At 43.9% G+C, this 22,155-nt stretch overlaps 1 protein-coding gene across 5 annotated transcripts in view; it reads left to right on the top strand.

The window, feature by feature from the left end:
• Vps13d (vacuolar protein sorting 13 homolog D) overlaps positions 1-22,155 on the top strand; it is a 242,140-nt gene that overhangs the window by 141,633 nt on the left and 78,352 nt on the right. For all 5 annotated transcript variants that reach the window (XM_027947656.2, XM_027947657.2, XM_071617354.1 and 2 more), the window contains 5 exons: positions 218-334; positions 1,153-1,302; positions 8,675-8,824; positions 9,854-9,950; positions 12,621-12,769. In XM_027947656.2, the coding sequence (XP_027803457.2) occupies positions 218-334; positions 1,153-1,302; positions 8,675-8,824; positions 9,854-9,950; positions 12,621-12,769 (663 nt within the window). The remainder of the gene's footprint in view (positions 1-217; positions 335-1,152; positions 1,303-8,674; positions 8,825-9,853; positions 9,951-12,620; positions 12,770-22,155) is intronic.

The raw sequence follows: 22,155 nt of genomic DNA on the forward strand, positions 1-22,155 counted from the left end.
CCACCTGGAGTGCGAGGCGCTCGAGGTCTAAGCTCGAGATTTGCCGGGGAGACTGGCAGGCACGTTTGCTTCATTATCAACATTGTCACCTCTAGCAGCACTCTGGAAGCCATTGGCACCCATAGGATTCTGGGGCGCAGTGACTGCTGGCCTCATGGTTGGCAAGGGTCAGAGCAGAAGTGTGAGCCCTCTTCCTTTGATGTTTATTTGACTTCAGATAACAGATTTCTGCCAGCGGAAAAGTGACCGCTCATCATGTGAGGTGGATGAACTTCCTGTCACTGAACAAGAGCTGCAGAAACTAAGGAACCCAGATACAGAGCAGGAATTAGAAGTAAGTTATAAATGTTTCAAATCTATTTTCTCAGTCATTGATTTTTAAGAGGTTTGCTCTGTGGTTTTGTTGGCTTTCTGCCCCACCTGAATTCTCAACGGGGGATTTGCCTCACCCGAGTATACCTTTATCACAACATGAAGGTGGGACTCTGATGTGGTGGCTAACATTTGTGTGACAATTATGCGATGGCAGCTAACACTTGTATGGAATCAGAATGTAAGAAATGTTGCTAAAGCAAGGTGATGAAAAAAAGAGGAGGAATGATTTGAATTTAAGTAGGATTTATGGTAAAGAATGAGAAAATTTGGGTTATTTTTTTTTTTTTCTTTTTCTCTGGCTGACTCTGGCATCTTCCTTCCCCTTTCCTTGGTTGCACATTGGGAAGAGAATAAAAAGTTTGAAAAGGAATTTGGGTGGAAATGAAAAAGCACACTTATTTGATACTTGTTCAGTTATCTTTTTAAACTCCAGTACCTGTGTGTAAGCATTGTGTCAGATGTTGTGGAAGTGCCTTAACGTAAGATCTTGCATCTGAGAAGGGAGAAATTCACGTTTACACTCCTGTCATGCAGAGTGTCCTCAGCGCTCTTGTGGAGGTGCTGTCCCCTCACTCTGAAGCTCTGGCTGGGTGGGGGAGGCTTCTAGTGAGATGGCAGCACTTGAGCCAAAAGGGTAAATGACAGGACTCTGTCCAGTAGTTTCCATCTGCTCAGAGGTGAAGAGAAAAGGGGTTTCAAGCCATTCATTTCCTTGTACCTCCTGGCTACCATTAGCTATGCTTATAATCAGTGGATTGTACTTGGATTTCCTTTCAGGTGCTCGTGAGGTTAGAAGGTGGAATTGGTGTGTCCTTAATCAATAAAGTCCCAGAAGAACTTGTCTTTGCAAGTCTTACAGGAATCAACGTTCACTACACACAGCTGGCCACCAGTCACATGCTTGAACTCAGCATACAGGATGTACAGGTAAGTGGGGAAGTTCCAAAGTTGTCAGTCTTCTTGTTTTCATGCCAGACACCCAACCAGATTTAATAGTCGGTATTCTAAAGACTTTACTGTTTAGGAGGAAATGTCTTATTGTGACCTTCAAAAGAAATCATCCCATGAAATAGTCATGTTCACCTATATTTGTCTCATTGATTAATCTTTCCATATAGCAGAATTCCAAATGTAGCTGATTGCAGAAATAAATTAGATAAATCATAGGAAGGTGATCCATGGTTTTCCATCTTACCAATAGAAAGAAATAAAACTCATGTAACCATCACTTGGAGGATTTTGGTTCATCATAGGGAAAAAATAAGAGAACTGGACTTCGTCTTCCCACCAAGATGGAGTAACCGGGACTAGACGTACTCTCCTACCTGAAACCACCTCCAAATCCAAACAAAAGAAGGAGACAACAGCTTCAGGTCACTGGACATCAGACAAAAAGGACAGTGACCCCTGCAAGGTGGGAAAGAAAAGAGGCGAGCTCTGTGGTTGGCTTCGCTTACTGTAGCCTTGAGAATGTTTCCTGGTGGTGGCGCTGGCGAAGCGACTGCGACAGAGCCCAGCAGCGTGGAGGAGTCGGAGAAACAGAACTGAGGGGCCAGAGGCATCAGAGCTGCTGAGCTTATAGGACAGTGTTTGTGGAGGAGCGAGCTGCACAGGAAGAAACCCTGGAGATGATGCAGGCCCCGATGAGCAGACTACTGAGCAGTGTGAGGAAGCTCCTCACTGAGAAGGACCAGAGGAGACAGTGTCTACTCCCCACACAGAGGCTTGCTCCCACCAGCCGGACTGGAGAAAACCAAGAACTCACGGGCTGTTGGAAGAGTGTGAGGCAGCCCTAGGCGGAACACTGCTCTGGGCCTGTCTGGCAGGCAGTGAAAGGAAGCTCTGAAAGGGTCAACCTGTTTACCAAGAAAGTTAATTGTATCACTGAACAAAGCTCAAGAAGATTTATTGGAACACAAAAATACCGCCCCCTACCCCCAGCAAGGTAAAGATTATAGTCTGATGATCTTTCAAAAATTACTAGATGTGTAAAGGAGCAGAAAAGCACCCTAGGAAATGAGAAAATGATCCATCAGAACTGACCCAGAGCTAACACACAGAGTTTCCAGAAAACCAGTTAATGTAACTGGTGTTCTGTGTTCAAAGAGTTAAGTAGGACCTGGAAAATATAAAACGTTCAGTCTTCTAGAAATCAAAATGAAATGCATAACCATGAAGGAGACCACAGTCGCGTCTGGGGGTTCCACATAAGAGAATTCAAACAGGCTAGGATCCAAAATATTTGGAAAAAAATTGGTCTTTACTGAACTAGTACAGACTTTCCCTGTCATTATTCCCTAAATAACACCCTATAGCAACTATTTGCGTAGCATTTATATTAGATGAGGTATTGTAAGTAATCTGGAGGTGATCTGAAGTTTATTGGGAGGCTGTGTGTGGGTTACATGCAAACTCAACACCATTTTATAGAAGAGTTAAGGGAGTCCTTGGATTTGAGTTTATGTCAGAGATCCTTAAGCCAGTCTCCTGCCACTACTGAGGGACAGAATTGAACACCCGGGCACCTCATAACCAAGTCACTTAACACTTATGAGGAGGCAGCTAGAGGGAAGAAGGCATGCTAGGTACAGAGGAGCAAAGATCAGGATGACAGCAGACTTCTTGCTGGGAGCAGTGGAAATCAGCAGTCAAGCCTTCAAGTCATGAGAGGAAGGCCTGAGAGGAGCAGCTGGGGCCAGTAAGCAGCATCCTGAAAGTCCTAAAAACGGGGGAACAAACCTGTCATTCTAGAATTATATGCCCAGCAGAGATGTCTTTCACAAACAAGGGTGAAGTGAAGATGTGTTTAGACAAAGAAAAGCTGAAGGAATTCATTATCAGCAGACCTGCTCCCCTCAGAACGGGAAGGCCATCGTTCAGGCAGCTAGAAAGTGGCACCCGGTGGAGATGCGAGTCTGCACCGGTAAAGGACCCTAGGATGAGAGCTGCGGGGTGGGGTGGGGGGTGGGGTTCTTTTCTTATTTAACTCTCTTAAAGATGATTGTGTACACTTTTTGGAGTCTGTATGTAAAATGTATAAAGACAATAGTGTGAAGCCTAAAGGGGAGATGTGTTAGAATATTATCAAAATCTTCTTGTACATGAGGTGGTACGATATTGCTGGATTATTGACTGATACATTAAAGATCAATTTTTTAAAGCCCAAGGTAACCACTAAAATCATAAAACAAAGAGTTACAAATAATCATCCAACAAAGGAAATTAAATGGGATAATAAAAAATAATTAATACAAGAGAAGTCAGAAAACAGGGGAAAGAACAGATGGGAGGAAGAGGTAACAAGGTGACAGGCGCGGACCTCACAGGGCCAGTTACATGTAGGTGTGATCAACACCCACTCAGAAGGCAGAGAGGATCAGAGTGATTGAAGAATCAAGGCCCACTTACGTGGTGTCTACAAGAAACCCATTAACTGTAAAGACACAAATAGCTTAAAAGGGAAAAGGATGGAAATGGTTTCCCTGGCTTACTCCAGTCATAAGGAAGTGAGAGTGGCTGAACTAATATCAGGTTAGATTTCAGAGCAAAGAATTTTACCAAGGATAGAGAAGGCAATTTCTAAATGATAAAAGAGTTAATCAAGAGGATACAACAAATTTGAGCAGAGCTTCAAAATGCATGAAGCAAAAACTAAAGAATTAGACCAACAGTTACAAAGATTTTAATACCACTTTCTGAATAACTGATAGAATAACCAGAAAATCACCAAAGACATACAGGAATAACACTGTCAGCTAACTGGAGCGAACTGGCCTCATTCTGGACCATAAAACTGTTCTCAAGATTCAAGTCATGGGACTGGGGTTGTGGCTCAGTGGTAGAACACTTGCCTAGCATATGTGAGGCCCTTGGTTCGATCCTCAGCACCACATATAAATAAAGATATTGTGTGCAACTACAACTAAAAAATAAATATTAAAAAAAAAATCAAGTCATGGATGGTATATTCTCTGACCACAGTGGAAATTAGAGTAGAAATAACAGAAAGAAGAAGATTGAGAAGAGTCAGAAGACTCCCCCAAATATTTAGAAACTGATATACTTCTCAATAACCCATAAATAAAACAAGAGATCAAAACAGAAGTTGGAAGGTACTTTGAATTGAATCTTCGTAGCCCCTCAGCCTGGTTGTAGTGAGTGAGGCTGGAGCACTGGTGGAAACCCAGGAGGCTCTCCGAACAACAGGGCTCAGCTGTCATTTAAGAATCTGAAAAAAAAAAAAAAAAAGAAAGAAAGAAAGAAACAATAAAGATCATAACAGAAATCAGTGAACTGGCCTATATTGGCAATCACAGTAGAGAAAATCTTTAAGATCAATAAAATTAGTAAGCTGCTACCAAACCAGTCTAATAAGGAGAAAAAAGAAGCAAATTATTGGCAGGTGTCGTGGCGTATACCTATAATCTCAGCGACTTGAGAGGCTGAGGCAGGAGGATTACAAGTTCAAGGCCAGCCTTGGCAATTTAGGGAGACCCTCAGCAACTTAGCAAGGCCCTGCATCAAAAAAAAAAAAAAAAAGACCGAGGATGTAGTTCAGTGGTAGAGAGCCTCTAGGTTCAGTCCCCAGTACCAAGGATGGAGGGTTGGAATGCAGATTACCAATATCCAGAAAGAGAGAGACAGGAGATACACCAGGCAAGCCAAATAATGACATTATTCTGAGTGAGGCGTTGGGGGCTGCTGAGTCTGCTCTGGGGCCTCCAGTGACTGCTCGCTGCCATCCTGTTGGTGACTGCCCAGCTGTTGCCTTTCAGGGCTTCCGTGGACTTGGGTGGTGGTGATGGGAATAGCACCAGTTGAGTGCCTTAGAACTTTCTGTTCTTACCTCTGTTTAGCTTGTTTTCTTGAATAAATGCCCCTTGGATTGTTGGCAAACTTTGGATTAATTTTCAGAGTTCTGTAAAAAGTAGATTTTGACAATTTGGGGGAGAGTTCTGTTGCCATGCTGTCAGAACAACTCCTGTATTTCTTTGTAACATCGTAGTTGGAACGCTCCTTTCCAGCCTCCACCAAAGGTGAACTACGTTCAGGAAACTGGTTCTGGTAAACATCTCCATGAGAAGGACCCTCGGCCCCAGCTGCAGGCTTCCCACATGGCTGGCCAGCATTCCTACTGGGTGTGTGCAGCTGTCCCTGGGCCCAGGCAGCTTCTGCTCCCTGAACACACATGCCCAAACCTCTTCTCAGAAGATCTTTCGCCATATATCATAAATCGCACATGATTCAAGCTAATCACATCCTGTTGTTTGAAGATAGATAGAAGGTTATTACCCGTAGCTCTTTTTTGTTGTTCTTCTTTTTTGACTTTATGGAGAAGATCCTTTTGCTAGTTATTTATAGTTTAACTTTATATTTTTATTCTTTTTAAACATTTATTTTTTAGTTGTAGTTGGACACAGTAACTTTATTTCACTTATTTATTTTTAAGTGGTACTGGGGATTGAACCCTGGGTCTCACATGTGCGAGGTGAGTGTTCTACCACTGAGCTACAACCCCAGCCCCTATATTTTTATTAAAAAAATTTTTTTTAAGCTGGGCACAGCGAGACATGCCACTAATTCCAGCTGTTCAGGAGGTTGAGACAGGAGGATTATATTTGAGAAAGACCCCATCTCAAAATAATTTTTTTAAAAGACCAAGAATGTAGCTCATTGGTAGAGCAATTATCTGGCATGGGCAAGGCCCTAGGCTCAATCCCAGGTAACACACACACACACACACACACACACTCACACACACACTCACATTCTCACATTCTCACATGCAATTTTAATTATAATACCTCTTGTTCTGATGTGTGCTGGAAATCATAGGAATTAAGGAGATTTGAGGGCTTACTATGGTGATAGGGCTGTGAAAAAGAAATTTTTCTAATAGAAAATATATGTTCTGTTCTGTGGGTGCACTGAATCTAATTTGCAGAACTAGAATTAGTAATTCTCAGCATGCTTTGTACAGGTTAAGGATTCTTTATCCAAAGTGCTTGGAAGCAGAAGTGTTTTGGATTTTGGAATATCTACATATACATCATGGCATTTCTTGGGGGTGGGACCCAATTCTAATCATGAAATTCATTTATGTTTTGTATATACCTTCTACACGTAGCCTTAGGGTAATTTTATGTGGTATTTTTATGCATGAAACAGCATTTCATGGTGTGAAGTGCTCCACTTGTAATGTCATCTTGGCACTTAAGAAGTTTTGGATTTTGGAGCATTTTGGACTTCAGGTTTTCAGATTAGGGATACTCAACCTGCATGTCCTTTCCCCAATCCCTGTATTTAGGGAAAGGACAAAGGAGAGGACAGCATAGGTGAGTTCATTATTGTTACTTTAGTATGGATAGGTCATGGCTCCTACATTCAAGAAGTTCTTCCTGAGCGTCAGCTGTGCGCCAGGCACCGTGTGAGGCTCTGAGACACAGCTATGACTAAAGACACGCAGCCTGTGCCCTCCTGGAGCTCACAGCCAGGGAGGAAGTCAACCAGTATGTAAGCAGTAAACAGTGACATCCCATGACAACTGCTGAGAGGAGCGAAGGGATGGGCTGCGAGATGAAGTGGCCTGGGGGTCTTCCTGAGGACGGGCAAGCTGGCTGGAACCTGGAGGAAGAGAAAGATCCACCACAGAGAAGGGCGCAGACCCGAGGGGGCTCAGCCACGTTGGGGAAAAACAGAGTGGGCTGCAGGGACTGGGGAGGGGCAGAGAGGTAGCACCCGGACCCTGGGGCCTGGAGGCTATGGGGACGAGTTTGGGTTTATTCTAACAGTAAGCAAAGCCACTGAAGGGTGGAGAAGAAGGAATTTGACTTGATTTATGCTTTAAAAGCAAATCACCGTGGCTACTGAGCAGAGAGCACTGTCGGGGGCAAGAGTGGAGGTAGGTGCAGGTGCCCCGCGCCTCTGGCCTTTATCCCAGGGGAGGGGAGGTCAGCCCAGGCCCCAGCACTGTGGGATGGGAACCTGTGGGAAGTCCTGGCAGGGCAAAGAGTTTGGTGCCAGGAATTCTGCATTTTAATACTGGCTCTTCCACTTACCAGCTGTGTGTGAGTGTCAGCAGGTAATTTTACTCGTGAAGCTTCTCTGAGCCTCTCTTTACCTGTTTGTAACAAGAGAGGAATACTAGCTTCCGGCTTTCGTGTAGCAGAAGGCACATGGTAATTAGTGGTCAGAGAGTACCTCATGATGGTCTCTCTCTCTCCCCCTCCCCCCGCCCCATGTCTTTTTGAGACAGGATATCACCGAGTGCTTAGGGCCTCTCTAAGTTGCTGAGGCTAGCTTTAAACTTTTGATCCTCTTGCCTCAGCCTCCTGAGCTACTGGGATTACAGGTGTGTGCCACCGCGCCCTGCTTTTTGATCATCTTTTATGGGAATCCAGCAGATGGTTTTTGTTTTACCGGCCCCAAGATCTTCAGTGTGAAACAGAAAGGAGAGGTGGCTGCTTCTCGGTGAGCCTCCTGGGTGTGTGAAGGTCCTGGTGCAGCCATGGTCCCCGTCGTGGTGCTAGTGCTATTCGCTACTCGGTGCTGCTTTCTTCAGAAGGACTGACGTTAGAGGGAATTGTACTCTTTTGGTAGCCACTTGAGCTCTTGTCTTTCTAATTTCAATTGCCTTCAAGGATTTAGGTGTGAGAAACATCGACAGCATAGTGGTTGAGAGCTTTGGCCTTGGGGGTGTGGACAGACCTGGCCTCGAGTTTTCATTCTGTCATTGACCAACTTAAACTAGGGCCTCTGTCTTCCGAGTCTTCTTTGAAATGAGGTGGGTGTGCTTGAGGTTTTGGTAAGGATTGGGGCAGAGCCCTTATGGAGTAGCTGGGACGGCCTTTGATAGGACTGTGTATGCGAGATGGCTGGCAAGATGCTTGGTGCCTAGTATGTTTTTTGAGTTTTTATTTTCATTTCTGTAATTAATTTTTCAAGTTGTCAAATAAGAACTGTATATATTATTTGCAACATAATGTTTAAATATGCATTTGTTCTGGAATGGCCCACTGAGCTAATCAACACACAAATTCTCTCATGTGAGAAAACTTCAAGTCCCTTCTATGAGTGAAGCACTCACCAGTCAGGCCTGGCTCCGGTTTCCGTTACCACTGCACTACAAGTGTTCTGACTGGCCTTGGCCACACCTGTGCCTTTCCATCTGTTGTTAAGGTGTGGACCGGCCAGCTCGTGACTTGCTGAGGGACCTGCCTAGTAGGAGGTACCACTCAAAGGTGGAAACGAAAACTGAGCGTGTGCTCTGTTTCTGTTTTGCTGCTTTTTCATGTCCCAGGTGGACAATCAGCTCATTGGCACCACGCAGCCCTTTATGCTCTACGTGACTCCCCTGAGCAACGAGAACGAGGTCATCGAGACAGGCCCTGCAGTGCAGGTCAATGCAGTGAAGTCCCCCAGTAAGAGCGCACTGACCAACATCTACAAGGTAGGCTATGGGAGCTGGGGTGGTGCCATGTGGGAGGGGATCTGCTGTCTCTCAGTCGCGTCTCAGAGCAGCAGTGCAGGCTGCGTGTGGAAGCCGTTCTGACGGGCTGGGGACGGGCATATGCAGGAACTCCTTTTCTTGGCACTTTATGTTCTCAGTTGTGTTCAGTGACCTTGCAGGTGACAGTTTGAAGGTATTGGATCCACAGGGCCCAGCATCTTCTTTCGTCAGACTGAAATCTCTGTAGGAATGTGTAGAATCTTCTAGATTAGTCAGATGTGGTATTAAAAAGAGAGTAATACAGAGATACTGAAAAGGAGCTTCAAGGGGTCTGACCTTGGGACACATGTCCTGCATCTAAGCTACCATACTATGTCCTAAAAGCAGACGAGACTGTTCAACAGTGATAAACTGTCTCTTGGAGCAGTCCCCAAATATAAGCCAGCTGCTAGAGCAACAAACTGGAAAAGTGGGAGCTGAGTAAGATGTTGTTGCTTCCCGTTCCTGTCCATTTGTCACCAGTGTCTATGGGACCAAGCCTGCCTGGAGCCCTCAGCCACAAGCTACTCGTGCAGTTCCTTGTGCAAGCTACCATCCGTCTGAACAGACGACCACAAGGTTCACATGGCACAGGGCATCTGGAGCTGTAATCTGACTCACAAGGCCAGATGCCCTGGGAACCAAGCAACAGGATGGTGATTAGTTATCCACTGAACATCTTCTGGGGTTTTTGATTAACTGTTACAAGATAGAGAAAGATAAGCCAGAAATAATTTGGCACTTATTAAATCACATGGGTAAGGAAACCATGTCATGTCATTGGGCCTTTCTTTTTTTCTTTTTTTTTAAATGAGACACCATCTCACTATATTGCCCAGGCCTGGGCTCCACCAATAATCTTGCCTCAGCCTCCCCTATGGCTAGGAGACAGCAGGTACCACCATGCCTGGCTTCCTGAGGCCTTCTTAACTGAACAAGTACAAGTTCCCCAGGTGTTCACCCTGAAAACCCGAATTTCTTTCTCTCTAGCACCTGATGGTCACAGCCCAGAGGTTCACCGTACAGATTGAGGAAAAACTGCTCCTTAAGCTGCTCAGTTTCTTTGGCTACGACCAGGCAGAGTCAGGTAAAGTAAAATAGCCTGTACTTCTATCTGTCATTGGCCCACAGATGGCATGTTTTAGTCTGTTTGTGAAAATAGGTGGCTCCTGGGTGCCCACCAAGCTATTTTCTACTTTATAGCCTGAACTAGCAAGCAGGAGTTTGTGTCTCAACTGTTCCCTTTCATTGCTGGTTATCTGGGTTACATCCATGAACTAGGCAGCTACTAGAGGGTCTTGGTGTCCTGGGATATCCTTGGTAAGCCACTGGGCAGCAGCACACTGTTCCTCTGTGCTTGGTATTTTTTGTTTCTCTGCCCTAGGATAATAGAAACGATGTTATTTAGCAAACTACTGTGTCTCCTAACGTTTGCTCATTGAGCAGACTCAGGTCCAAGAATCCAAAATCCCTTTGGCAATTCCTTGGGCTTAGTTGAGGAAAAAAAAATTGGCTGGTCTTAATTCATCGACTTTTGACATCCATACCCATGTGTCTTACTGTAATTATAAAGGTTTCTAGTTACTTTACTCTCTTCTTTGGAGAAGGGAGTAAGATAAACTTGAAAAACAAATTCCCAGCAATAGTGCAGAATAATTTAGCTGTTGTCTCTTTATGCTAGGTTTCACATTCCAGCCTTCTCCTGCTTGTAGGTGGATACTTCAGGGCTGTATATACAGCTTAGAAAGTTGCCGGTAATGCTCAGCCTTTTGAAACCTAAATTAAACATTGAACCTGAAGAAATGATAAGAAAAAGACTGTGTGTCTGCCCCTGTTCACTGGAGGGGAAATGTACCCGGAAGTGTGTACCTACATGTACACGATGCAAGGGGAATATATTTTGTTCTTTTTATCCTGGATTTAGAATCAAGCTTGAAGAGTATTTGGGATTGGCTGGGGATATAGCTCGGTGGTAGAGGGTGTGCTTAGCATGCTTGAGGCCCAGGGTTCAGTCCTGCACATCACAAAAAGGAAAAAAATAATGTGTGTGGTTTCAAGAGCAAGAAGAGTCAGGACTTTTCAATGCTGTGTTTTCTACCGTGAGTTGGGGCTCCAGTGTTTACTTATATTCAACAGCCCCTTGAAAGCCTGCTGGTCAGGTATCCATTCTGTTTTGATACCTTCTTGAGAAGTTTTACTTTAAATTTGACTGTTCATGCTTTACTTTCTTTTTTTTTTTTTTTTTTTTTTAGTTGTAGATGGATACAATATCTTTATTCATTCATTCATTCTATGTGGTGTTGAGGATTGAACCCAGGTCTCACACCTGTGGGGCAAGTGCTGTACCATTGAGCTACAGCCCCAGCCTGGTCGTGCTTTTCTTAAGAGTTGCCATAATGAGTTTCTTCCTTCCTTCCTTTCTTCATCTGCCTCCTGCTTTTCTCTTTCCTTCTTTGTTCCTTTCTTTCTGTACCGTGGATTGAATGCCGGTGTATCACTGAGCTACACAGCCAGCCCTTTTATTAAAATTTTTTATTTTGATATTTGTGTTATAATTGTGGCACTTCGATGAATATTCATAGTAGAGAGTAAAGGACTGAAATTAGGTTTTGCTGTGTTATTATTAACAAAAACAACAAACATTTGCTTACACCATGCAGATCAATATCTAGTTGAAAAGCTTCAATGTTTACCTTCTCAAAATTTATGACTTTGCTACAAAATAAAAGGCATTCGGTCATTTAAAACAAAAATTATTTTGAGACAAGGTCTCACTAAGTTGCTGGGGCTGGCCTTGAACTTGTGACACTTCTGCCTCAGCCTCCTAAGTTGCTGGGATCACAGGCGTGCACCACCTTGCCTGACTGCTGTAGTAAGTTTCTCAGCAAATATTGAATAATAGGCGTAGACTTTTGTGAAGAGTCCTCTCTGCCTTCACTGGAGCACCTCCGGGCCTTCCAATGCAACTGTGTCCCCCAGCGCAGGTTGGCAGGACCTGTTACATACAGTACCGCTTATCTGTACATACAACTAATAATAGGCCATGCTGTAAATTTGCTTGCTCCGTAGATTGGTGTAATCTCCCTGGTTTTCTTTTAAAGGTGCCCGAAGCCAAGGGGAAATAGGCTGCCTCAGTGGATGTGGGGGTGGCCTCAGGGGCAGACAGCTCATTGCTGTGTTCAGCCCCTATCAGTTTTTACTTCATGGGGTAGTAAATTAAAAAGCCTGCCTTATCCTAAGGGAGCGTCCACCACTGGGGGAGGGTTCTGTTTACAGTGACGCTAGTTGTTTATGGCCTCAGCCCTGTTATTTTTCAGGCTCAATGTTTCATTCAGGTTCATTATTTAATTGGTGATATTATTCATTTTGATTCAGTGGTACTGTATACCAAATTCTTATTACATGTCACATTTTGAAATAAATTCAGATAATCTTAATGACGCTTAATACCAACAGTAGCTGTAGAAAGCCTGTGCCTGGCAAACACACCTGTGACTTTTGATTTTCCCACCTGGATTATTTTTCCAAAGACGGTATCTGCCAGATGGCAAAGTCACAGGTTAGAAGATTGAGATCACCTACTTTTTTGATAAATAACATGAATCAGATCTGCTTTTACAAAGAAATGCCATCAAGATACTGCATTCTGCATAAACTAAGAGATGTTTACATTTTGGGATGAATTTTTTCAATTCCATACAAGTATTTGAACCATGAGACTAAAGAGATTGGTTTTTAAATTCTGCCTTTGAACCAGAGGTGGAAAAATATGATGAAAACCTCCATGAAAAGACGGCCGAGCAGGGGGGGACGCCAACGCGATACTACTTTGAAAACCTCAAGATCAGCATCCCCCAGATCAAGCTGAGTGTGTTCACTTCCAACAAACTGCCACTGGACCTTAAGGTGAGCCAGCTGGGGGTACCATCTCGACACTTTCCTTCGGGGTAGACGAACGTGTTGGCTGTTTGCTTTTTCTGTCTGACATCACAGCACGTATTTTTATGGGGTTTCTTTTTTTCTTTTTGTAGTTGTTGATAGACCTTTATTTTACTTATTTATATGTGGTGCTGAGAATTGAACCCAGTGCCTCACACATGCCAGGCAAGTGCGCTACTGCTGAGCCCCAGCCCCAGCCCTAGCCCTGTGGGTTTTCTTTTTATAGATCATTTATTGACTCATACCTATGTGTGTTTTCTGGTTTAATGGCTGAATGTGACTTTGCTAAAGATCAAGGAATAACTGGAGAGAACAAACACAGGGTGGTGTGAAAGCCCTCTGCTCTCTGTGCAGCTCCTGACTTACTGCAGAGATGGAGAAGCTCCCCTCCTAGAGGTGCCCCCAGACTTGAGAAGAACAAAACCCAAGACAAAACAATATCTTCTTTCTGTGTCCAGGACCTGACCACCCTCCTCTTAGTAATCCGCCTCTTCTTGGGGGTTTGTCACTAGGAATGCCAGCCGGCTTTGAGGAGGACTTAGCTGTGTTCTCACTGGGATGTGTCCACGCCCCACTGCTGACTACATCAAGATGAGAGGCTCCTGCCAGCCATCTTGATGTTTACTTGGCAGATACAGCCTGAGCACCAGCTTCATTTTCAGCAATAAAATACACTTTAAATAGGGAGGGAGCTAGGATTCAAAGCCGAGCCTAAATGACTGGTCTTAATTTTTTTTCCTCCACTGTACTGTGCTACTCCCTAGAACATCAGGAATCAGAGAATTTTAGGCCTGTGAGTCCTCAAATGGTGTCCCTGCTTGATAGGGAAATGGAAGTTCAAGCTGCAAGCGAGGCCGTGGTAGGAGTGGGAATGGAATCAGGTGAACGTCAGGCAGTCTCCCCTGAGCTGGCAGCTTGGCCTGCCTCCCTGCAGCTTGCACACCCTGGGCCTATTGTCAAGACCTCTCTCGTCCCACTGAACACCAGCTGAAACACCACTGCCTCGTGTTGCCGCCTCCGCTGCTGCAGCAGGCCCATCTCTCTCTGAATAGGGACAGGTGGAGGGCCGAGCAAAGTAAAATTCATTTGGAGTCATGGATCCAGGTGCTGCATGGCTGTGCTGGCCGTGCTCAGGTGGCAATGCCACAGAGCTGGGGTGTGAGAGCACGTGCCTTATGAGGGGGAAGCCTTCGCTCAGCTCCACCAGTTGTTGTCACAGGGGAACGTGAACCCAGAGTTGCCAGATCTTCATATTTTTAAAGAGAAGCTAGAAATCTGGATTTTTATATGGAATCTCCTGGTTTTAAACATTGGCAACCAATTCAGGTTTATTTTTTTTCTTAAACCTTGTGGGCCTGACAAAACACATGTGTGGGCCTTGTGTGGCCTGCAGTCTGTCTACTTAAAACTTCTACAGTAGGCCTGTAGGTGGTGAGACAGTAGTCTGGTCCACATCAGCATGTGTTTGGATGAGGATAGGGCAACTGTGGCTGTTCACTGAGGCGGTACACGGGAGTGCTGCTCAAGAGCAGAGAGACCCTTCCTGGGACCAGTGCAGGGTGCCCTGCTCTTCTTACTGCCTGGAGGCTGAGTTTGCTTTAATTTCATGTTTCCCAGGAGACCAAAGGTACTTATAATTAGCCTGGGAGTGAGGGGAAACCCATGGGAAAACCACTGTCTTGCTAATATCCATAAGTATCCACTTGACTTGCATGACCTTCGGAATGGGTTGTTTGATAAAGTATATTCTCCCAGAATACTTGGCACTTGCCCAACAAACCAGTGTTAAGCATTTCCTGCAAGTCGAGGACTTCTTGTTTTTAAAATACTCCTACTAAAAAACATAGACACCTAACTGTTCTTTCTAACCTGCCCCAGGTTGACAAAAGCAGTAGGATTTTCTACAGCAAATAGCTCTAGCCCCCAGCTGCATGGTACTGATGCTGCCTGCCCTGGCTTACATGAGCTGGAAACCCTGCAGGTTGAACGTTGCCCTGGCACCCTGTTGCAGGAACATTTTCAAAATACATTTTCAAATCATTGTTAAACAAATTAAATGGCACAGCCATTTGAGAGGGTGAGGACCTGCAGAGTGCGGTAAGAGAACGTTTCCACCAGGGCACTTGGAGCGGGGACTTCAGCCTTGAACTCACGGCTTGTGGAAGTCACCGTCTGACTGTGTCTTGAGTTCTTCTCATGGAGTCTGGGACTCATAATGTCATTTGTGCAGAGTTTCCTAACAGAGTAATAGCCTTTCATTAGTAGCTCTTAGAAAGGGCAGTGTACTCTTTGATGAATATATAATCACTAAAAGTACATACTCAGGAAATAGAGTCCTCTCCTGAGCAGGAATCACAAGAGGCTGACTAAAAGGTAACCATGTCTTTGGTGTTGAAGGAATAATTATCTCAATTCCCCCGACTCCCGGCCAGAAGCGAGGCTGTCAGAAGTCCCTGAGGGGAATCTCTTCAGGTTTACACTGAGGGTACATTGTTGCGGATAGAGTGTCTGTTCAGAGGGACTGGAAGCAGTTTCACATCTGCTATCTCAATTGGATTCAGAAACTCTGTGATGAGGAGGGGGAGGTGGGAGTTCCATTTCACAAACGCAGAGACAAAAGCACGGTGCGCCCCCCCCCCCCCGCTCTCCCCAGCCCGGAGCTCCATTACTCTCCCCAGTTGCGTGTTAGAGAGTGGCATAGTAGTACCAAAAAATGCCAGGTAGCCTATATGTGTGTTTTTGGTTTCTTTAAAGATCAAAAGAGGTCAGGAGCCTTTAAAATGTTTCACAAGGTGGCCCACAGAAGTCCCTTTCCCATTTAGAGCATTCGGGTATTACAGAAGAAGGGCTTTAATTGAGCAATCTAGTTTGGAAGGAAACCCACATTTTAATGGTCAGAGCAAGAGGGTGGGGGTCAGGGGGAATTTCAAACAAAGACACTATTTAAAAAGCCTAGAACTGTCTTCTCAAAGGCTTGAAATAATTTGTTGGGAAACTTCAGACCCTTTACTTTTTTCCTCCCCTCCCTAAATAAAAACCAGATTTGTTAAAGGGAAAAAAGATCCAGTATTGTTAATTGTATTTCAGAAAGTGCCAGAGAGGGAAATATCCCTGTAGTTTTAAACACGGTCCCAAGAGGGAAATAGGCAAATACCCTGCTCCACATAAACAGTTTCTCTGTACCATAAATAAACCTTTAAAGAATGAATTCCAGACAGTTTTGTTTAGTGCAGGATAAACTAAGAAAAGAAAGGACCTGGCCCAAGGATAGCTTGTGATCTGAGACCTTGTGGACAGGTATTTCTTCTTTTGACTGAAATGTTTCTGGAAGCCTTAGCAGTTTTTGTCTGGGGAGGTAGGGAGGCAGTTTCTTCTTTTTATTAGGAACTTATGTGCACAGGCTTGCTTCCTCCAGAATCCATTTTACAACAGGAAACTGCTACTTGATTGAGTAAGCATCAACGTTGTGTACGACTGCATTTGATGAGTCGTTTGTTTACTACCAGAAAGAGCCCTGTTTGACTCTTTATTCCCCTTTCTTCTCTCCTACTTTGACCAGATCAACCTGAAGGTGGCAGAATAATTCACACCAATAGGCTGCTTCTCAGCCTTCCAAAAATGGGGAGGCCTGAGGCCGAGCAGCAGGCCACTAGATGAGGGTGTTTTTCCTGGTTCCGATGAAGCACCTCAGTCATCTAGGGAGGGGTTGTTGTCTGTCCTGAGAACTTTGGCCGCTCAATCGAGCTCTTAGGGTCTTTCCACCGTGCATGGTTCTTCCTCAGTGTTTGGTTGCATCCATGAAGCTGGGGTTAAAAGGAAACACAACAGCCTCCTGCCTCGGGCCTCTGCTCACCCGCACCGCCCCTCCTGAGAGGGCGACAGTGTCAGAGGGCTGCCAAGCAGAGCACCAGAGCCGGCGTCAGAGCTGCCTTTCCCCACACGCGCGACCTGTGGCTCTGAGCAGAGCAGTTCAGCTTGCTGAGGCCTCATTTCTCCCTTGGTGACATGAGGATAGCGTGGCCTCTCAGGTCATCAGCACTTGCCGTGAGGCAGGGCTGCGTGGCTGGATGAATGGCAGAAAGTTTTCAGGAGAAATAATAGAGTCTTCTGGCTTTCCTGCTTGTCCCTAAGAGGTGGCTGCTGTGTGGAAAGGGGCACATGTGAGTCCAGACCTAGCAACTCTGGCTGCCTGACTCCAAGTTGTCCACTTGTCCTCAGTTGTAGTTTTGCAAAACATGGGGGGGCTGAACTGGCCACTTGGGGCTACGCTTAGTTCCTAAAATGTGGAGGTTATTAGTGATCTCTTAGGGAACCAAACCCAGTGGGCTTTCTTCTATCCTCATTGTTGCCTCCTCAGCCGCTCAGTGTCTCGCCTCCTGTTCTTGACGTCTGTGCCCCGGTTCTCCTCCTCTGGGCTTGTCGCGTCTCCGTCTTTCACCGATTTCCTTTACTCTTTCTCCTCCTAACCCATATGATAAAGGGACAGTTTTTTCTCTGTGAAGTATCTGGTGATATCACTTGTCCATTTATTGATCTCTTCATAAAAGTTTTGTCTTTGATGAAAATTGTATTTTTTCTTCAGTTTCATTTGTCTTTATATTTTGCTTTTGTGTGTTTTGTCTGTGTTTGTTTAATCACAAGGTGTCTAATTTTTATGTTGTCAAATTTCTCAGCCTGTTGCCATTTTGTACTTAAATTTTTAGTCGTAAACAAGTATCCCCTTTTTAGACAATTTCAGCTATTTTTCCTTCCATTGTTTGATTTTCTTTTTAGTTTTTTTATGTGGTCCTGGGGATTGAACCCAGTGCCTCACGTATGCTAGGCGAGTGCTATGCCACTGAGCCACAACCCCAGCCTTGTTTTGATTTCAGTGTTGTTTGTTGTACTAAGAGACTTTAAGACAGCTTTTGAAAACATATGCAAAAAGATTAAAAGAGATAAGTAAGAAACAACAGAAATTTCATTAAATTGTATATGAAATTTTAATATGCAATAGACCTTTTAATTTAGTGGGGAAATTAAATTATTATAAAATTAGATTAATTCTTGATACTCTATAGGGATAAATTCCAAGTGGCTTAGAGATTGATATTATTAGCATGGAAAAATAAATTCACATTCAGTAAAGCATGCATTCTAAACATCTAGAAATATCAATCATGTTAAATGTGATCGGAAAAAAGTTACAGATTCAGAAATTAACTGGATTATAGTCAACCCAGCTGAGAACTTCAAGTAAAGTTAGAAAGTAATTTGTTAGAGGCTGGGGTTGTAGCTCAGAGGTAAAGCGCTCACCTGGCATGTGTGAGGCACTGGGTTCGATCCTCAGCATCAATAAATATAAAATAAAAATATTGTGTTCACCCTATAACTAAAAAATATGTATTTAAAAAAAAGAAAGTAATTTGTTAGAAAGAAACAAAAAGTCTGTTAAAGGCCATTGTAAAGCTACCAAGACAGCCAGGACTTGAGGATCCAGGATTTATGGGAGGAGGAAAGCTCAGTGAGGTGAGCCTGAATTTTTTTAAAAAATATATTTATTTTTATGTGGTGCTGAGGATCAAAGCCAGTGCCTCACATGTGCGAGGCAAGCCCTCGACCACTGAGCTCTACCAGCCCCATAGCCTGAATTTTATTTTAGTTTTTTTCTTGAGACTTTTTCTGATTTGTAAGTGGTTGGGGGAAAAAGGCAAAGAGGCCATGCAGAAACCCAACTGCCAAAGAGAATTCAGCTGCAACTTTGGAACAGTGTTGTGGGGCTGCAAAGCAAACACTGGGCACCATTGCTGGAGAGCTGGAGGTTGAAGGACCAGCCCTCAAAGAGAAGCGCAGCGAGGAAGCAGACCCCCGGGCTCCCAGTCGCTTCATTTCTCGAGGGATTTGCCAATTTCTAAGTGACCCAGTCTAAAAGAAGCCAAGCAAGAAGTGACAGCAAAGAGGGCATAGAACAAAGCAGACCTTTCAGCAATTTTTTTGGTCCCGGGAAGATGAAAACTGAAGGACTGGCAGTGGTGTTCAGGGAGACAGTGAAGGGACGAAGCCAGGCCTTACAATGGCCCAGAGGGATCAGAACTTAGAAAACTGAGCCTCAGCCTTCAGGAAACTAAACCCTGGTTGGATTAAGGCATTATACCTTGTATGATAACTGCCTGCCAGAACTTGAAAGACTCATCATCCAAAGTCGCTGTGAGTTTCATACAAAATGCCACATTCAGTCACAAATTACCACGTCTGGTGTGAGTTAGGGCCAAGGGAAAAAACAGTTACTAGACACAGACCCAAATGTTGGCATGTTCACCCACAGAATCTAAAATAACAGTGAATGTGTCCAAGAAGTTTACCAGAAATCTCTAATTTATTGTTTAAATAATTGAACAATAAAGGAGAATTATAAACCAGTACTTTTAAAATAAACATGAAAGAAATCTGAACAGAAGGCTACAGCATATGCCGCACAGGAGAAGCTTGGCTTGACGTGGGGAAGGAGGTCCACATCAAACTCTGTTCACGGCAGATCCTAGCAGTGCAATGGGGTAGATAAGATTTTTTTAAAAAAGAAAGAAAAGTTATAAGAACTGGAAAGGAAAATGAAAACTTTGTTATTTGTAGAGAACATGGTTATGTATCCAGAAAATTTAAAAGAACATAGGAATGAGTTAAAGAATAATTAAGTCAGTTTAGTAGGATAACTAGAAATAATATGTAAAAATCAACTGTATTCCTATAAGTCAGCAACAATTATAGAGAAAAGGAAAATTTGAAGGATATCATTTCCAAAGACATTAAGAAAACATGAGGGGCTGGGGATGTGGCTCAAGCGGTAGCACGCTAGCCTGGCATGCGTGCGGCCCGGGTTCGATCCTCAGCACCACATACAAACAAAGATGTTGTGTCCGCCGAAAACTAAAAAATAAATAAATAAATATTTAAAAAAAAAAAAATAAGACATGAGATGCCATATCTATCGTAATTACTATTTTGCAAACCACTCCAAAACTTAGTGGTTTAAAACAATAACCTTCTTTTAATTATTGTTGCTCGTGATTCAGAGGGTCAGTAGTTTAGACCTAAGTGTGGGTGGTTCTGCTGCTACCCTGCCTGTGCTCGTTCTCATGGCTGCAGTCACCTGGCAGTCCGGCTGATCCTGAGTGCTATAGGGCCACCTCACTCACACGTCAGCCAGTTGGTGCTGGCTCTCAGCAGAGCTGCTTTCCTTCTGGTCTCTCCTCTTCACATGGGGGAGTCATTAAAGAGGACAGACTGGAAGTTCCACATTCTCTGAAAGCCTCTGCATGGAGATGGTACTTTACCTCCCGTGCACTGTACTGACTGAAGTAAATGATAGGGCCTGTAGATTCAGGTGGAAGGAAGGCAGACCCCCCCTCTTGTAGAAGACACCAAGAACTTGGAGCCATTTTGAGTCCATCGTAGGTACCTAAGAGTTTACCAAACAAAAGACCTCCAAGGGCTTCATGCAAAAAGCGAGGAAACGTTGGTGAGTGAAATTGAAGACCTAGAGAGATGGGGGGGCTGCGTCATGTTACTGCATTGGAAGGTTCCAGGTGGTCTACAGGTTCAATGCAGTCTGGATGAAAATTTGAGCATTTTTATGGCAGCAGATCAACAGACTTTTTCTGTTGTAGGGTAACAGGGAATCTTGTAGACTGCTGGAGGGAGCAAAAATTTATATACAATTGAAAAGTGCAAAGAGTAACCAAGGTAGTCTCAAAAGAAAAAGAATGAAGGTCTTTTCCACTATATGATTTCAAAAAACTTATTAGAAAACTACATTATTTAAGATAACGTGGTGTTGGTAGAAAGCAGAACAAAATGAAACAGAAAAGAATCTAGAGGTGGATACATAAATACAGCCAATTGACTTCTGACAAAGTCTGCAGCAGACTGCAAAGGGAAAAGGATGGTGTTTTCCATGAAGATTAGTCAATTATCCGGGCGCAGTGGTGCATGCCTGTAATCCCGTTGGCGGGATCCTCTGGAGGCTGAGGCAGGAGGATCGCCAAGTTCAAAGCCAGCCTCAGCAGTTTAGAGAGGCGCTAAGCAACTTAGCAAAACCCTGCATTAAAATAAAATACAGAATAGGGCCAGGGGTGTGTCTCAGTGGTTGAGAGCCCCTGAGCTCAATCCCCAGTATCCCCCCACAAAAAAGATTAGTTGATTCGATATGCATCTGAAAAAACGAGTATTCAGCTTTGTCTCACACCATACATCAAAATCAAGACCAGGTGGATTATAGATGTAAGCGTGAAGAGTGAAACAGCAAAACTCCAAGAGTGAACATACGGGAATGTCTCTGTGACCTCGGGCTAGATGATGATTTCTGAACCAGAACACTGGTTCTTACTGTAAAGGAAAGGTCTGATAGGATGAAGTTCCTTTAGAATTAAGTTTGTCTGTTTTTGATGTTGTTCTTGTTTTGTTTTTTCTTTTTGCAGTTTTAGGGAATGAGCCCAGGGGCACTGTACCATGGAGCTGCATCCCCAGCCCTTTTTATTTTTATGTTTTTAAGTGTTGAGACAGGATCTCACTAAGTTGCCCAGACTGAATTCAAACTTGCCGTCCTTCTGCCTCAGCCTCTCGTTCGCTGGGATTGTAAGCGTGCACCACTGTGCCCAGCAGAACATCTGTTTTTTGAACAAAGCTATTTATGTCGAGTGTTGATGAGGATGTAGAGTAACAGGGACTCTTGTAGACTGCTGGAGGGAGCAAAAACTTGTTCTGTCCCTTTGTGAAACCCTTCTGCGGTGCACACTGAGCCTGAACACAGGCCTTCCTTATGGCCCGTTTCACTCCCAGGTGTATATCCAAGAAAATGCACAAGATGTGCCCCGAAAGACAGGTCTAAGAGTGTTCATGGCAGCAACCCTCTTGATGGCCAAAGATTGGAAATGACCCAAATTTTCATCAACAGCAGTGATTAAATAAATTGAGATTTAGTTGTACAATGAAATGTAAAAGGGAAGGGCTTGCTTCCACAGTGGGGCCACAGTCTCCTTTCTGACCTGGGCAATGGTTGCATCTGACATTCACTTCAAGAAAAATCACTGATCATTCTGTGTGTGTGGTGTACCTTTTTTATTTTAGTTTTTAAATTATAGCCTTATGGTTGTACATAGCAGTTGGTTTCCTCCTGTGGTGTACTTTGGACCAAGAGTAAAATGTAACAAATACTCAGATATACAACAGATCAAAAGGAATTTATGCTATGAAGTCAACTAGTGTTTATTTCTGTGTGATATATGTGAATTTGAGCAATACATATAAAGGTATATTTTCCCCCCAATATTTTACTATATTAGTACAGGGGAAATCCTTATTTATAGATATCAATACCT

Source organism: Marmota flaviventris, chromosome 10, assembly GCF_047511675.1.
Source record: "Marmota flaviventris isolate mMarFla1 chromosome 10, mMarFla1.hap1, whole genome shotgun sequence".
In the NCBI taxonomy this organism is placed as follows: Eukaryota; Metazoa; Chordata; class Mammalia; order Rodentia; family Sciuridae; genus Marmota; species Marmota flaviventris.